The sequence below is a fragment of the Zosterops lateralis genome (genome assembly GCF_965231275.1).
Source record: "Zosterops lateralis genome assembly, chromosome: 23".
NCBI classification, from domain to species: Eukaryota; Metazoa; Chordata; class Aves; order Passeriformes; family Zosteropidae; genus Zosterops; species Zosterops lateralis.
The window spans coordinates 1,013,630-1,029,760 of record NC_139783.1 but is presented as its reverse complement, the minus strand read 5'-3'; the positions used below and the strand labels follow the sequence as shown (position 1 = coordinate 1,029,760).

Here is a 16,131-nt window from a genome sequence, read left to right as displayed (position 1 = left end):
TGGTCAGTTTTGGGGTCACTCTGGGGTCACTCAGGGGTCACTTTACGGTCACTCATGGGTCACTCTGGGGTCAGTTTTGGGGTCACTCTGGGGTCACTTTGGGGTCACTCTGGGGTCACTGGGGTCACTTTACGGTCACTCAGGGGTCAGTTCTGTGGTCACTCGGGTCACTCTGTGGTCACTCAGGGGTCAGTTCTGGGGTCACTTTGGGGCCATTTTGGGGTCACTTTTGGGTTTTCTGAAGGTCCAGGGTTTGTTTATTTGTGGTCACTTTTGGGTCACTTTTGGGGTCAGTGTTGGGGTCACTCCACGGTCACTCTGTGGTCAGTTTTGGGGTCACTTTGGGGCCATTTTGGGGTCACTTCAGGGTCAGTTTTGGGGTCCTGGAGGTCCAGGGTTTATTTGGGGCCGGTTTTGGGGTCCCAGGTCAGTTTTGGGTCACTCCGGGGTCACTCAGGGGTCACTTTAGGGTCATTCTGGGGTCACTCAGGGGTCATTTTGTGGTCACTTCTGGGGTCACTTTTGGGTTTTCTGAAGGTCCAGGGTTTATTTATTTGGGGTCAGTGTTGGGGTCACTCCATGGTCACTCCGTGGTCACTCAGTGGTCAGTTCTGGGGTCACTCAGGGGTCACTCAGGGGTCACTCTGTGGTCACTCAGTCCAGCGGTGGCCGCAGTGAGGGGCTGTGCACACGTAGTAAAGTCTCATCGCATCCTGGGGGAATTGGGAACAATTTTAGGGGAAATTCCTGGACAAACTCACCCCAAAAAAACCACCAAAATTCCCCAAAAATCCCTCCCCAAAACCCCTCAGGATCCCCCACCAAAACCACCCCAAAAATCCCCCGAAAAGAAACCAAATTCACCCTCCAAAACCCCAAAAAATCCCAAAAATTCCTCCCCAAAATTCCCCCCAAAATTCCCAAAAATTCCTCCCCAAAATCCCCAAAATTTGGGGTAATTTTTGGGGCTATTTTGGGTTCTGGTCTCACCTCGGCGCGGGCGCTGTGCGACTGGAAGAACACGGCCTCCTTGTGACCACACCTGGGACACGGCCAGGGGTCACCAAAGTGTCCCCAAATGTCCCTAAAATGTCCCCAGGGGTCCCCAAATGTCCCTAAAATATCCCCAAGGGTCCCCAAATGTCCCTAAGGGTCCCCAAATGTCCCTAAAATATCCCCAAGGGTCCCCAAATGTCCCCAAGGGTCCCCAAATGTCCCTAAAACGTCCCCAAGAGTCCCCAAAATGTCCCCAGGTGTCCCCAGGTGTCCCCAGGGAGTCCCCCCAAAGGTCCCTGATGTCCCCAGGTGTCCCCAAGGTGTCCCCAAGGTGTCTCTAAAATGTCCCCGAGGTGTCTCTCAGGTGACCCCAATGTCCCCCAGGTGTCCCCAAGAGTCCCTGAGGGGGCTTTGATGTCCCCAAAGTGTCCCTGATGTCCCCAAAGTGTCCCCAAGGTGTCCCCAGGTGTCCCTGATGTCCCCCAGGTGTCCCTAAAGGTCCTTGAGGAGGTTCAATGTCCCCCAAGTGTCCCCAAGGTGTCCCCAGGTGTGTCCCCAAGGCTCTCTGATGTCCACCAGGTGTCCCAATTGTCCCCAAAGTGTCCCAGGTGTGTCCCAAAAGTGTCCCTGTTGTCCCCAGGTGCATTTTTTAGATGCCCCAAGGTGTCCCCTGATGTCCCCAGTGTCCCCAAAGTGTCCCCAGAGTGTCCCCAAGGTGTCCCCAGGTGTCCCCAAGGTGTCCCTGTTGTCCCCAGGTGCATTTTTTAGGTGTCCCATCTGTCCCCAAGGTGTCCCCAGGCATCCTCAGTGTCCCCAAAATGTCCCCAGAGTGTCCCCAATGTCCCCAGTTGTCCCAGGTGTCCCCAAAGGTCCTTGGGGAGGTCTCTGATGTCCCCAAGGTGTCCCAAGGTGTCCCCAGGGTGTCCCCAAAGGTCCCAAATGTCCCCCAGGTGTGTCCCCAAAGGTCCCTGATGTCCTCAGAGTGTCCCCAAAGTGTCCCAGGTGTCCCCAAGGTGTCCCCAAAGGTCCCAAATGTCCCCCAGGTGTCCCCAGGTGTTTTCAGGTGTCCCAGGTGTGTTTTTGGGTGTCCCAGGTGTGTCCCAGGTGTATTTTCAGGTGTCCCCAGGTGTATTTTTGGGTCCCCCAGGTGTGTTTTTGGGCTCCCAGGTGTATTTTCAGGTGCCCCAGGTGTGTTTTGGGGTGCCCCAGGTGCATTCTGGGTCCCCCAGGTGTGTTTTTGGGGGTCCCAGGTGCCCCCAGATGTATTTTCAGATGTCCCAGGTGTGTTTTTGGGCTCCCAGGTATATTTTGGGTGTCCCAGGTGTATTTTCAGGTGTCCCAGGTGTATTTTTTGTGGTCCCAGGTGTCCCAGGTGTGTTTTTGGGCTCCCAGGTGTGTTTTTAGGTGTGTTTTTGGCTCCCAGGTGTGTCCCAGGTGTGTTTTGGGGTGTCCCAGGTGTCCCCAGGTGTATTTTTGGGCTCCCAGGTGTGTTTTTAGGTGTGTTTTTGGCTCCCAGGTGTGTCCCAGGTGTGTTTTGGGGTGTCCCAGGTGTCCCCAGGTGTATTTTTGGGCTCCCAGGTGTGTTTTCAGGTGTGTTTTGGGGTCCCAGGCTCACTTCTGGCAGGGGTGATCCTCAGTCCGGGGCAGGGTCGGGTCCTGGGACACGTCAGCGATGATCTGGGTCAGCTCACTGCCCAAAGGGACCAAAAACGACCAAAATTACCCCAAAAATCAGCCAAAATGACCCAAAAACTGCCCCAAAATGTCCCAAAATTCCCCCCAAAATCACACCCAGAGTGACCCAAAATTCCCCCAAAATCTCCCAAAATTCCTCCAAAAAACTGCCCCAAAATGTCCCAAAATTCCCCCAAAAATCTTCTCAAATTCCCCCAAAATTGCCCCAAAAATCACACCCAAAATGACCCAAAAATTGCCCCAAAATTGCCCCAAAATGTCCCAAAATTGCCCCAAAAGTCACACCCAGAGTGACCCAAAACGGCCCCCAAATTGCCCCAAAACCTCCAAAAATTCCCCATAAAATCTTCTCAAATTCCCTCAAAATCTCCCAAAATTGCTCCAAAAATCACACCCAAAATGACCCAAAAATTGCCCCAAAATTGTCCCCAAAATGTCCCAAAATTCCCCAAAAAATCACGGCCAGAATTCCCAAAATTCCCCCAAAAATCATGGGCAGAGTGACCCAAAATTCCCCCAAAAAACTCCCAAAATTCCCCCAAAAATCACACCCAGAGTGACCCAAAATGGCCCCAAAATCTCCCAAAATACCCCCAAAAAACTGCCCCAAAATGTCCCAAAATTCCCCCAAAAAATCTTCTCAAATTCCCCCAAAATCTCCCAAAATTGCCCCCAAAATTCTCCAAAAAATGCCCAAAAATCTCCAAAAATTCCCCCGAAAATCTCCAAAAATTGCCTCTAAAATTTACAAAAAAATTCCCAAAAAACCCACCCAGAATTCTCCAAAATTCCCCCAAAATCCCACCCAAAATTCCCCAAAATTCCCTCAAATCTTCCCAAAATTTTCCCAAATTCTGCCCCAAAATTCCCCCCAAATTCCACAATTTCTAAGAAAAAATCCCAAAAATATTTTGGGGATATTTTGGGAATTTTTTAAGGATATTTCGGGGGATTTTGGGGATATTTTGGGAATTATTTTGGGAATAATTTGGGGACGAATCCCAAGAATATTTTGGGAATATTTTGGGAACATTTTCAGGATTTTTGGGAATATTTTCAGGAATATTTCAGGAATATTTTGGGATTTTGGGGGATATTTTGGGGGATATTTTGGGAATATTTTGGGGATGAATCCCAGGAATATTTTGGGAATATTTTGGGGATTTTTGGGGATATTTTGGGGATATTTTGGGAACATTTTCAGGATTTTTGGGAATATTTTCAGGAATATTTTGGGGTATTTGGGGGATATTTTGGGATTTTGGGGGATATTTTGGGAATAATTTTAGGAATAATTTGGGGATGAATTCCAGGAATATTTTGGGAATATTTTGGGAATAATTTGGTGACATTTTGGGCACATTTTGGGCACATTTTAGGAACATTTTGGGAACATTTTGAGGACATTTTGGGCACATTTTGGGAATAATTTGGAAACATTTTTGGGGAATATTTTGGGCACATTTTAGGCACATTTTGGGAACATTTTGGGGAATATTTTGGGCACATTTTGGGGAATATTTTGGGCACATTTTGGGGATATTTTGGGAACATTTTGGGGACATTTTTGGGAACATTTTGGGAACATTTTGGGGATATTTTGGGGATATTTTAGGAACATTTTGGGGACATTTTGGGGGCGTCTCTCACTCGACTTCGTGCGTGATCTTGTTGACGTAGATGCAGCTGTTGTCGGCCTCCTGCTGGTAATCACAGTTCCTGCACTGGGACACACTGGGATGGACTGGGGGGAACTGGGACGGACTGGGACACACTGGAAGGGACTGGGAGGGGACTGGGATGAACTGGGAGGGACTGGGATAAACTGGGATGGACTGGGATAAACTGGGATGGACTGGGAAGGACTGGGAGGGACTGGGATGGACTGGGACAAACTGGGAGGGGACTGGGAGGAACTGGGATGGGACTGGGGGGCACTGGAGAGGGACTGGGACAAACTGGGAGGGGAGTGGGAAGGGATTGGGAAGTGGCTGGGACAAACTGGGATGAACTGGGAGGGGATTGAGGGGCACTGGGGAGGGGATGGGAGAGGACTGGGACAAACTGGGAGGGACTGGGAATGACTGGGAGGACTGGAGGACACTGGAGAGGGACTGGGACAAACTGGGATGGACTGGGAGGGGAGTGGGAGGAACTGGGATGAACTGAGAGGGGATTGGGGGGCACTGGGGTGAACTGGGAGGGACTGGGATGGATTGGGACAAACTGGGAGGGGACTGGGAGGAACTGGGGGGCACTGGAGAGGAACTGGGACAAACTGGGAGGGGACTGGAACAAACTGGGACAAACTGGGAGGGATTGGGATGAACTGGAACAAACTGGGATGGACTGGGATAAACTGGGATGGACTGGGAATGACTGGGAGGGGTTTGGGAAGTGACTGGGACAAAGTGAGATGAACTGGGATGGACTGGGATGGACTGGGATAAACTGGGATAAACTGGGATCACTGGGATGGACTGGGATGGACTGGGATAAACTGGGATGGACTGGGATGGACTGGGATGAACTGGGATGGACTGGGAGCACTGGGATGAACTGGGATGGACTGGGATGGACTGGGAAGGACTGGGATGGACTGGGAGCACTGGGACAAACTGGGATGGACTGGGAGCACTGGGACAAACTGGGATGGACTGGGAGCACTGGGAAGGACTGGGACGGACTGGGATGGACTGGGATAAACTGGGAGGGACTGGGACGGACTGGGACGGACTGGGATGGACTGGGATAAACTGGGATAAACTGGGATAAACTGGGATGGACTGGGGCACTCACAGCATAAAGCAGGATCCTGTTCTCCTTGTCCTCCTTGGGGTACAGCATGTTGTTACTGGGGAAACTGGGATTACTGGGAGCTCAAAATTCTTAATTTTCCACCTCAAAATTCTCAATTTTTCTCCCCTCAAAATTCCCAATTTTTCCCCGCCAAAATTCCCGATTTTTCCCCCTCAAAATTCCCTTTATTTTCCCCTCACAATTACCTTTATTTTTCCCCTCACAATTCCCTGTATTTTCCCCTCACAATTCCCTGTATTTTCCCCTCACAATTTTCTGTATTTTCCCCTCACAAATCCCTGTATTTTCCCTCACAATTTCCTGTATTTTCCCCTCAAAATTCCTGTTTATTTCCCCTCAAAACTCCTTTTATTTTTCCCCTCAAAACTCCTTTTATTTTTCCCCTCAAAATTCCCGTTTATTTCCCCTCACAATTCCCTTTATTTTTCCCCTCACAACTCCCGTTTTTTTCCCTCCCGATCTCCATTTCCCGCCATTCCCCGCCTGTCCCCCGCTCCCTCCCCATTCACCCCCAGCCCATTCCCGCAGTTTCTCCCCCCCCACTCCTTGTTCTCCCCGTCATTTCCCCGGTGTTTCCCCGGTGTTTTCCCGGTGTTTTCCCTCACCATTCCTGGCAGAAGCGGATCCCCACAAAGCCCGGCTCGTACGCACCGTCCCCATCCATGGCTGCCCCTTCCACCTCCTCCTCCATCCCATTGGTCAAACCACCCGTCAATCACTCGCGTTCCCTCTTCTCATTGGTCAACGCTCCCTTAGACCCCCCCTCCAACTTCCTATTTTTAACGACCCCGCCTTTTTCTTATTTCTATTGGCCCATTCTCACTTAAACACACCCTTTCTCTTTTTTTATTGGTCGAGCTCCTCATCTCCCCGCCCTTTCTCTCTTCCTATTGGTCAATCATCATTAAACCCGCCCTCTTTATGAGTCCACTGGGTAATTTTGCTCTTAATTCCGCCTTTCCTCCAACGCTATTGGTCAGTTTTGTACCACGTGGCCTCCTCCGCGAGCTCTGATTGGCCGCTCCCTCACCGGTCCCGGCTGTGGCGGCCCGTGAAGGTTCCAGAAGCGGCTCCGGTTCGGGCGGGCGCGGAACCGTTCGGGGCTCCCGCTTCGGGACCCCCGGAGGTTCCCGGGAAGCTCCCGAAGGCTCCCGGAGGGGCTCGGGAGCTGCCGGAGGGGCCTGGCGGTGTGCGGGGAGCCCGGTTCGGTTGGGCTGGGGCGGTACCGGCGGGGCCCGGTCGGTACCGGAGCCATGAACGGCGGAGGAAGCGGGCCGGGCCCGGTGTGGCTGGCGGTGAGCAGCTCCCTGAACGCCTTTCGTGCCTGTAAACGCTTCTCGCCTTCGCTCACCATCGCCGAGCTCAAGGTACCGCACCGGGAACGGGATAACGGGACCCCAAACCCCAAATGGGAACCTCAAATCCCAAATTTGGAGCCCCAAATTTGAACTGGGAACCCCAAATTCGAAACTGGGAGCCCCAAATCTGAACTGGGAGCCCCAAATCCCGAATTTGGAGCCTCAAATCCCAAATTTGGAGCCTCAAATCTGAAGTGGGAGCCCCAAATTCCCAATTTGGAGCCCCAAACCCCAAATGAGAACCCCAAATCCCAAATTTGGAGCCCCAAATTTGAACTGGGAACCCCAAATTCGAAACTGGGAACCCCAAATCTGAACTGGGACCCCAAACCCCAAATGGGAACCCCAAATCCCGAATTTGGAGCCAAAAATCCCGAATTTGGAGCCACAAATCCCAAACTGGGAGCCCCAAATCTGAACTGGGAACCCCAAACCCCAAACTGGGAGCACTGGGACTCCCCAGTATCGTCTCCCAGTATAAACTGGGAGTTACTGGGAGATCCCTGTGAGTGTCCCTCCCCTCAGTGCCATTCCCAGTATCCCCAGTGTCCATCCCCAGTGCTCCCAGTATCCCCGGTATCCCATTCCCAGTGCTCCCAGTGTCCATTCCCAGTGCTCCCAGTATCCCCAGTGTCCATTCCCAGTGCTCCCAGTATCCATTCCCAGTGCTCCCAGTATCCCCAGTGTCCATTCCCAGTGCTCCCAGTATCCATTCCCAGTGCTCCCAGTCTCCCCACTCTCCATTCCCAGTGCAAACTGGAGCTGGTTATGGGCTCCCAGTGCTCCCAGTCTCCCCAGTCTCCATCCCCAGTGCTCCCAGTACCCCCATTCACCACTCCCAGTGCTCCCAGTCTCCCCAGTCTCCATCCCCAGTGCAAACTGGAGCTGGTTATGGGCTCCCAGTGCTCCCAGTCTCCCCAGTCTCCATTCCCAGTGCTCCCAGTACTGCTCCCAGGGCTCCCAGTAACCCTCCCAGTGCTCCCAGTGCTCCCAGTCTCCCCATTCTCTGTCCCCAGTGCAAGCTGGAGCTGGTTGTGGGCTCCCAGTACCCCCATTCACCACTCCCAGTGCTCCCAGTCTCCCCACTCTCCATCCCCAGTGCAAACTGGAGCTGGTTATGGGCTCCCAGTGCTCCCAGTATCCCCACTCTCCATTCCCAGTGCTCCCAGTATCCCCACTCTCCATTCCCAGTGCTCCCAGTATCCCCACTCTCCATTCCCAGTGCTCCCAGTATCCCCACTCTCCATTCCCAGTGCTCCCAGTATCCCCACTCTCCATTCCCAGTGCTCCCAGTATCCCCACTCTCCATTCCCACTGCTCCCAGTCTCCCCACTCTCCGTCCCCAGTGCAAACTGGAACTCGTTGTGGGCTCCCCGGCGTCGTGCATGGAGCTGGAGCTGTTTGGGGCCGAGGACGAGCCCCTGGGGGCCCTGGACTGTGACGAGGCTCTGCTGGGCTCCTACCCCGTCACTGACGGCTGCAGGGTGCACGTGAGTGTCCCCAAGTGTCCCCAAATGTCCCCAAAACTGTCCCTAAAAGTGTCCTCTGGGTGTCCCTAAAGCGTCTCTAAAAGTGTCCCCAGGGTGTCCCTAAAGTGTCCCCAGAGTGTCCCTAAAGTGTCCCTATAAGTGTCCCCAGGGTGTCCTTAAAGTGTCTCTAAAAGTGTTCCCAGCGTGTTCCCTAAAGTGTCCCCAAAGTGTCCCCAGAGTGTCCCTGAAGTGTCACTTAAAGTGTCCCTAAAATGTCCTTAAAGGGTCCCTAAAAGTGTCCCCAGAGTGTCCCTAAAAGTGTCCCTAAAAGTGTTCTTAAAGTGTCCCTAAAAGTGTCTCTAAAGTGTCACTAAAAGTGTCCCCAAAGTGTCCCCAGGGTGTCCCTAAAGTGTCCTTAAAAGTGTCCCCAGAGTGTCCCTAAAGTGTCCCTAAAGTGTCTCTAAAGTGTCCTCAAAGTGTCCCCAGAGTGTCCCCAGAGTGTCCCCGAGGCCATGACACCTTTGAGGGGACACCTCGGTGACACTGAGGGGACACTGAAGGGACACCCTGGGGACACCTTGGGGACAGTTTAGGGACACTTTGGGGCACTGAGTGACACTTTGGGGACACTGTCCCCCCCCAGGTGACGGATCGCAGCGGGGCTCGGGCCGGGCAGTTCGAGGACCTGTCCCAGGTGGCCAAGTACGAGATGGCCGAGAGCGACTACGACAAGAGGACAGGTGGCCTTGGGGACACTGGGGACATCAGGGGACATCGGGGACATCGGGGACATTGGGGTCATTGAGGACATTGGGAGCATCGGGGACATTGGAGACATCAGGAGACATTGGGGACATTGGGGACATTGGGGACATTGGGGACACTGGGGACATCAGGGGACATTGGGGGTGTTGGGGACACTGGGGACATTGGGGACATTGAGGTATTGTGGACATTGGGGACACTGGGGACATTGGAGGTGTTGAGGACGTTGGGGACATTGGAGACACTGGGGACATTGGGGACAGTGGGGACATTGGGGACACTGGGGACTTTGGGGGGTGTTGGGGACACTGGGGACATCAGGGGACATTGGGGATGTTGGAAGCATTGGAGGACATTGGAGACATTGGGGCAGTGGGGACATTGGGGACACTGGGGACATCAGGGGACATTGGGGATGTTGGAGACATTGGGGACATTTGGGACATTGAGGATGGTGTTGGGGACACTGGAGGTGTTGAGGACATTGAGGGTGTTGGGGACATTGGGGACATTGGGGTCAATGGGGACATTAGGGATGTTGGAGGTGTTGGGGACACTGGGGGTTTTGGGGACACTGGGGACATCGGGGACATTGAGGATGGTGTTGGGGACATTGGAGGTGTTGGGGACATTGGGTTTGTTGGGGACATTGGGTTTGTTGGGGACACTGGGGACAATGAGGCCATTGGGGACATTGGGGACATTGGAGACACTGGGGACATTGGGGGTGTTGGGGACATTGGGGACACTGCCGCTGTCCCCTGTGTGTCACTGCTGTCCCCAATGTCCCCTCGGTGTCCCCACAGAGTCCCTGCACTCCTGGGACCTCTGGGACCAGGACTGGGAACGGGAATGGGAACGGGAATGGGAACGGGAATGGGAACGGGAATGGGAACGGGAATGGGAAGAATAACAAGAACAGGGTTGGGAGTGGCACCAGCGTGTCCCTGTCCCCAAACCGCCATCCCCTGGGTGTCCCCAATGTCCCCTGTCCTTGTCCCTGTCCCAGGGAGTCCCTGCAGTCCTGGGGCCACTGGGACTGGGAATAGGACCAGGACCATGAATAGGAAGAGGAAGGGGAATAGAATTGAGACTGGGAATATAAATGGGAATAGGACTGGGACTGGGAATAGGAATGGGAATAGGAATGGGATGGGGACCACAAATGGGACCAGGACCAGGGGTGACACCAGCGTGTCCCTGTCCCCAGGGAGTCCCTGAGCTCCTGGGACCGCTGGGACTGGGAATAGGAACAAGAATACAAAGAAGAAGGGGAATAGGAATGGGAATAGGATTGGGACTGGAAATGGGAATGGGAAAGGGACTGGGATGGGGACCAGGAATGGGACCAGGAGCAGGACCAGGAGTGACACCGGCGTGTTCCTGTCCCCTGATGTCCCCTGTTGTCCCCTGATATCCCCTGGGTGTCCCCAGGGAGTCCCTGCACTCCTGGGACTGGGAATAGGACCAGGACCATGAATAGGAATAGGAATGGGAATAGGATTGAGACTGGAAATAGGAATGGGATTGGGATGGGGACCAGGAATGGGACCAGGAGCAGGACCAGGAGTGACACCAGTGTGTCCCTGTCCCCTGATGTCCCCTGCTGTCCCCCCGCAGAGTCGATGCGCTCGTTCCTGCGGCAGCGCTCGTGGGGCCGCTGGGACCGGGCCCGGGAGCAGGAGTGACACCAGTGTGTCCCTGTCCCCTGATGTCCCCTGCTGTCCCCACAGAGTCGATGCGCTCGTTCCTGCGGCAGCGCTCGTGGGGCCGCTGGGACCGGGCCCGGGAGCAGGAGCGGGGCCGGGCCCTGGAGCAGCGCCGGGAGCAGGAGGCGGCGGCCGCGGCCGCGCTGCCCCTCGGGGCTCGCTGCGAGGTCCGTGTGCCGGGCCAGCCCTGCCGCAGGGGCACCATCGCCTTCGTGGGTTCGTGTCCACACTTTTTGGCATTTATTGTCACCTTTTACGCCTTTTCCGAGGTGTAAAAATCCCAGTTTTGTTGGTTTTTTTCCCGGTTTAAAGGTGAGACGGATTTCAAGCCGGGATTGTGGGTGGGAGTTCGATACGATGAACCGTTGGGGAAACACGATGGAAGGTGAGAGGGGAGATTTGGGGGGTCCTGGAGGGGTTTTGGGGGCTCCTGGAGGGGTTTTGGGGAGTTTGGGGGGTCCTGAAAGGGTTTGGGGGGTCCCAAATGGGTTTGGGGGGATTTGGGGGGTCTCAAAGGGGTTTTGGGGGGTCCTGGAGGGGGTTTGGGGAGTTTTTGGGGGGTCTCAAAGGGGTTTTGGGGGGTCCTGGAGGGGTTTTGGGGGGATTTGGGGGGTCCCAAAGGGGTTTTGGGGGAGTTTTTGGGGGGTTCTAAAGGGGTTTGGGGAAGGTTTTGGGGAGTTTGGGGGGGTCCTGAAGGGATTCTAGGGGGTCCTGGAGGGGTCTGGGGGGTCCCAAAGGGGTTTAGAAGAATTTTGGGGGGTCCTGGAGGCGTTTTGGGGGATCTGGGAAATCCTGGGGGGGGGTTTTGGGGACATTTGGGGAGTCCTGAAGGGGTTTGGGGGGTCCTGGAAGGGTCTGGGGGAAGTTTTGGGGGGGCCTGAAGGTTATTTTTGGGGGGTTGGGCAGTTTTAGGGAGGAGTTGGGGGAAATTTGAGAGGTTTTGGGGGGTCCTGGAGGAGTTTTGGGGGGATTTGGGGGGTCTCAAGGGGGTTTTGGGGGGTCCTGGAGGGGGTTTGGGGATCCTAAAAGGATTTTTTTTTGGGTTTATTCTCCCTTATCTCTCATCACCCCCAAATCCCTCATCCCTCCCTTATCTCTCATCACCCCAAACCTCCTCTTATCACCTCAAAATCTCTTATCTCTCCCTTATCTCTTATCTCTAACCCTGTTATCTCTTATCTCTTCCCTCCCCCAGCGTCGGGGGCCGCCGTTATTTCGAGTGTCCCCCCAAGTTTGGGGCGTTTGTGAAGCCCCAAAGTGTCACCGCCGGGGATTTCCCTCCCGAGGACGACGGGCTGGACGAGCTCTGAGACCCCAAAATCCCCAAAAAAATCCCAAAAATCCCAAAATTCCCAAAATTCCCGGCGTTTTCCCGCTTTTTTTTTTGGGGAAAAACCGCCTGGAAATGGTCGAGTTTTGTCTTTTTTAAAGGGGAGGGGGAAAATAATTGGGTTTTTTTGTTGTTGTTTGTTTTTGGGGTTTGGAGGTGACGCAAAAGTGACAATTCCCAAAATTCCCTCAGAATTCCCAAAATTCCCTCAGAATTCCCAAAATTCCCTCAGAATTCCCGAAATTTCCTCCCAAAATTCCTGAAATTCCCTCCCAGGATCCCAAAATTCCTCATGGGATTTCAAAATTCCCTCAGAATTCCCAACATTTATCCCGGGATTCCCAAAATTCCCTCAGAATTCCCCAAAATTCCCCAAAATTTATTTTGGGATTCCCAAAATTCCTCCCAGAATTCCAGAAAGTTCCTCCCAAGATTCCCAAAATTTCTCTGAGAATTCCCAAAATTTCCTCACAATTCCCAAATTTTTCTCCAGGACCCCAAAATTTTTTGGGATTCTCAAAATTCTCTCTGGGATTCCCCAGATTTTTTTTTTTTGAGGGGGGATTCCCAAAATTCCCTCCAAAATTCCCAAAAATTTCTGATTTTGGATTTGAATTTTGGATTCCCAAAAATCCCTCCCAAGATTCCCAAAATTCCCTCCAAAATTCCTCTCCAAAATCCCCAAAATTCCTCTCAAAATTCCCAGAATTTTCTCCAGGACCCCAAAATTTTTTGGGGATTCCCAAAATTCCTCTCGAGATTCCTGAAATTCCCCAAAATTTCTCTCGAAAATTCCCAAATTTCCCCCTTTGGAACCTCCAAACCCGCCCCACGTTGGGCGCCCAAAGGGGGCGTGGCTTTGTGGGGGCGTGGCTTGTGAATTCAGCCAATCAGAGCACTCCTAGGGGCGTGGCCTGTCCATTCAGCCAGTCAGAGCACTCCTGGGGGTGTGGCCTGTGAATCCAGCCAATCAGAGCCCTCCTGAGGGTGCCCAAAGGGGCGTCGCTTCGTGGGGGCGTGGCTTGTGCAATCAGCCAATCACAATGCTCCTGAGGGTGGCTAAAGGGGCGTGGCCACAACGCGTCCAGACCACGCCCCTTTTGGCTCCTCCCCCACCCCAAAATGGCGTTTTAAGGTGAAAAATTCGAGTTTTGGTCGTTTTTTAAGGGGGGAAATGGCGCCGACCAATCAGAGCGCGGCATCTGAGGGAGGGGGCGGAGTTGTGATTGACAGGTGGCTCAGCCAATGGGAGTGGAGGGGGCAGGGCTGTGAATGCCCATTTATGGCAATGTGGGAGTGGTCTGGGGATGTTAATGAGGGGTCAAAGGGGGCGTGGTCAGTTTGGGGAGGGGAAAAATCCCAGTGGCAAATTCCCATTAAAATCCCTATTTTTAATGAAAAAAATCCCCCCTTGGAGACCCCAAAAATCCCAATTTTAATGAAAAAAAATCCCAAATTTTAACGAAAAAAATCCCCTCTTGGAGACCCAAAAAATTCCAAATTTTAATGGAAAAAAATCCCAAATTTTAACGAAAAAATCCCCCCTTGGAGACCCAAAAAATTCCAAATTTTAATGGAAAAAAATCCCAAATTTTTATGAAAAAAATCCCCAATTTTAATGAAAAAATCCCCCTTTGGAGGCCCCAAAAAATCCCAAATTTTAATGAAAAAAAATCCCAATTTTAATTTAAAAAATCCCCCCTTGGAGACCCCAAAAAATCCCAAATTTTATGAAAAAAATCCCCAATTTTAATGAAAAAATTCCCTTCTTGGAGACCTAAAAAATCCCAAATTTTAATGAAAAAAAATTTCCCATTTTAATGGAAAAAAATCCCAAATTTTAATGAAAAAATCCCCCCTTGGAGACCCCAAAAATCCCAATTTTTTAATTAAAAAAATCCCCAATTTTAATGAAAAAAATCCCAATTTTTTAATTAAAAAAATTCCCAAATTTTAATAAAAAAATCCCCTTTGCAAACCCCAAAAAATCCCAATTTTTTTTTGTGTTTGAGGAGGGAAATTCTGAGTTTTTTTCTTTTTGTTGGGGATGATTTTTATTATTTTTTTCTCATTTTTATTTAAATTTTTATTCATTATTTCAACAATAACTTACGGCGGCTCCAAAAACTCCTCCAAGGATTTTTTCCCCACAATTCCCAAAAAAAAACCCAAAAAAAAGGGAAAAAAACCAAAAAAAAATTTAAAAATTAAAAATAAAACCCCCAAAATTCAAGATTTTCTGGCCCAAAAACCGTCCCCGGAATGTGGCAGGAAAAGGAGGGAAAATGGGATTTTTTAGTGGTTTTTTTTCCATTTTTTCCAAGTTTTGATGGATTTTTTTCCTTCTTTTTTTTTCCCCTTTTTTTGGCACCAAAATTCCCCCAAAAGGTTCATCGGGTTGAAAAAAAATCGGATTTTTTATGGGAAAAAATGTGATTTTTTAGTGGGAAAAATTGGATTTTTTATGTGAAAAATCTGATTTTTTAATGGGAAAAAAATCTGATTTTTTAATGTGAAAAATCTGATTTTTAATGGGAAAAAAATCGGATTTTTTAATGTGAAAAATCTGATATTTTAATGGAAAAAAATCTGATTTTTTATGGGAAAAACCTGATGTTTTTATGGGAAAAAATCTGATTTTTTTAATGGGAAAAAAATCTGATTTTTTATGGGAAAAAGTCATTTTTTTTAATGTGAAAAAAAACTTTTTTGGGGGGGGTAAACCCCAAATTTTTTTGCTTTTTTTAATCTCATTTTTCATATGAAAAAATCTGATTTTTTAATGTAAAAAAAAATTCAGATTTTTAATGCAAAAAACTCCTTTTTTTGGGAAAAAAACCCAATTTTTTTTACCTTTTTCCCATCTCATTTTTCACATTAAAAAAATCCAATTTTTCATGTAAAAAAAAGTGACTTTTCCTGCTAAAAAACCCCTTTTTTTGGGAAAAAAAAATTCAATTTTTTTTGCCTTTTTCCCCATCTCATTTTTCACATTAAAAAATCAGATTTTTTCATGTTAAAAAATCCGATTTTTCACATTAAAAAAACCCTTTTTTTTTTAAAAAAAACCCCAATTTTTCCACTTTTTTCCCACGTTTTTTGTATTTATTTTTTCAACTCCCAAAATTCGTAAATTTGAGAATTTAAACCATTTTTTGGGGGGAATTTTGTGCCTTTTTTGGGGGATTTCGGGGGCGTTTTTTAAAGTGCTCAGAGACCCGGGGGGGTCCCGTGGTACCGTCAAAACTCCGGGACCCCCAAAATTCCCCCCAAAAAACAAAATTTCCCCAAAAAAATCCCCCAAAATTATAATTTTTAATTTTTTTTTCTGATTTTTTGGGGGATTTTGCCCCAAATTTCCGTCCAGTAGGGGGCGCCCTCCCCGGAAGTGCCTTTGGGGGGAAATTTTGGGGGTTTTTGGGGGGATTTTTTGGTTTTTTGGGGGGATTTTTAATGGGATTTTTGGGGTTTGGGGGAGTCTGAGGAGCCGCGTGGCCCAGGGGGCCTTTGGGTGACCTTTGGGTGACCATTGGGTGACCTTTGGGTGACCATTGGTGACCTCTGAGTGACCATTGGGTGACCTCTGGGTGACCATTGAGTGACCATTGGTGACCTCTGAGTGACCATTGGTGGCCTTTGAGTGACCATTGGTGACCTTTAGGTGGCCTCAGGCAACTTCTGGGTGACCATTGGTGGCCTCAGGTGACCTTTGGGTGACCTTTGACTGACCACCGGTGGTCTTAGATGACCTTTGGGTGACCATTGGTGACCTTTGGGTGACCCTTTGGTGGTCATTTGTGGCCTTTGACCTTTAGTGGCCACTAGTGACCTTTGGCTGACCTTTGAGTGACCACTGGTGACCTTTAGGTGACCTTTGAGTGACCTTTGGGGTGAGCATTGGTGGTCTTTAGGTGGCCTTTAAGTGACCATTGGTGGCTTTTGAGTGACCTTTGGGCCACCTGGTGCGGACTTTGGGTCACCTGGGGCCA

The 16,131-nt window shown here is 50.5% G+C and overlaps 2 protein-coding genes and 1 long non-coding RNA gene across 7 annotated transcripts; 1 reads left to right on the top strand and 2 right to left on the bottom strand.

Annotated features, from left to right (window-relative positions):
• Nucleotides 1-573: 573 nt before the first annotated feature.
• On the bottom strand, nucleotides 574-6,255 carry POLR2I (RNA polymerase II subunit I). 4 transcript variants are annotated; one of them, XM_083877271.1, is made up of 6 exons: nucleotides 6,117-6,255; nucleotides 5,491-5,523; nucleotides 4,342-4,410; nucleotides 2,612-2,686; nucleotides 991-1,042; nucleotides 574-713 (listed from the first exon to the last, which is right to left on the bottom strand). In XM_083877271.1, exons 1-6 carry the CDS (start codon nucleotides 6,200-6,202, stop codon nucleotides 651-653), a joined length of 378 nt encoding a protein of 125 aa, XP_083733397.1. In that variant the 5' UTR covers nucleotides 6,203-6,255; the 3' UTR covers nucleotides 574-650. The 4 variants fall into 4 exon arrangements, with proteins under 4 accessions (XP_083733397.1, XP_083733395.1, XP_083733396.1 ...); XM_083877269.1 differs by having other exon boundaries at nucleotides 4,342-4,394; nucleotides 5,491-5,545; nucleotides 6,117-6,232; XM_083877270.1 differs by having other exon boundaries at nucleotides 575-713; nucleotides 4,342-4,391; nucleotides 5,491-5,545; nucleotides 6,117-6,232.
• A 298-nt stretch (nucleotides 6,256-6,553) lies between these two features.
• TBCB (tubulin folding cofactor B) lies at nucleotides 6,554-12,357 on the top strand. Its single transcript, XM_083877304.1, has 6 exons — nucleotides 6,554-6,878; nucleotides 8,216-8,359; nucleotides 8,982-9,078; nucleotides 10,837-11,028; nucleotides 11,125-11,197; nucleotides 12,008-12,357. The coding sequence occupies exons 1-6, from the start codon at nucleotides 6,765-6,767 to the stop codon at nucleotides 12,120-12,122; spliced, it is 735 nt and encodes a 244-aa protein (XP_083733430.1). The 5' UTR covers nucleotides 6,554-6,764; the 3' UTR covers nucleotides 12,123-12,357.
• Nucleotides 12,358-15,454: 3,097 nt separating this feature from the next.
• On the bottom strand, nucleotides 15,455-15,854 carry LOC310918262. 2 transcript variants are annotated; one of them, XR_014591637.1, is made up of 3 exons: nucleotides 15,819-15,854; nucleotides 15,735-15,755; nucleotides 15,455-15,658 (listed from the first exon to the last, which is right to left on the bottom strand). It is a non-coding gene; the product is annotated as an uncharacterized lncRNA (long non-coding RNA). The 2 variants fall into 2 exon arrangements; XR_014591638.1 differs by lacking the exon at nucleotides 15,819-15,854 and having other exon boundaries at nucleotides 15,735-15,778.
• Nucleotides 15,855-16,131: the final 277 nt, after the last annotated feature.

What these genes read in the sequence shown, in the direction of transcription:
- TBCB (XM_083877304.1), top strand. Translation starts at nt 6,765, where the DNA reads ATGAACGGCGGAGGAAGCGGGCCGGGCCCGGTGTGGCTGGCGGTGAGC. An exon ending in TCACCATCGCCGAGCTCAAG is followed by an intron (nt 6,879 to 8,215) that starts GTACCGCACCGG and finishes CTCCGTCCCCAG; the next exon opens with TGCAAACTGGAACTCGTTGT. An exon ending in GGGCACCATCGCCTTCGTGG is followed by an intron (nt 11,029 to 11,124) that starts GTTCGTGTCCAC and finishes CCCGGTTTAAAG; the next exon opens with GTGAGACGGATTTCAAGCCG.
- POLR2I (XM_083877268.1), bottom strand. Translation starts at nt 6,202, where the DNA reads ATGGAGGAGGAGGTGGAAGGGGCAGCCATGGATGGGGACGGTGCGTAC. An exon ending in ATCCGCTTCTGCCAGGAATG is followed by an intron (nt 5,546 to 6,116) that starts GTGAGGGAAAAC and finishes CAGTTTCCCCAG; the next exon opens with TAACAACATGCTGTACCCCA. An exon ending in ACAGGATCCTGCTTTATGCT is followed by an intron (nt 4,416 to 5,490) that starts GTGAGTGCCCCA and finishes AGTGTGTCCCAG; the next exon opens with TGCAGGAACTGTGATTACCA.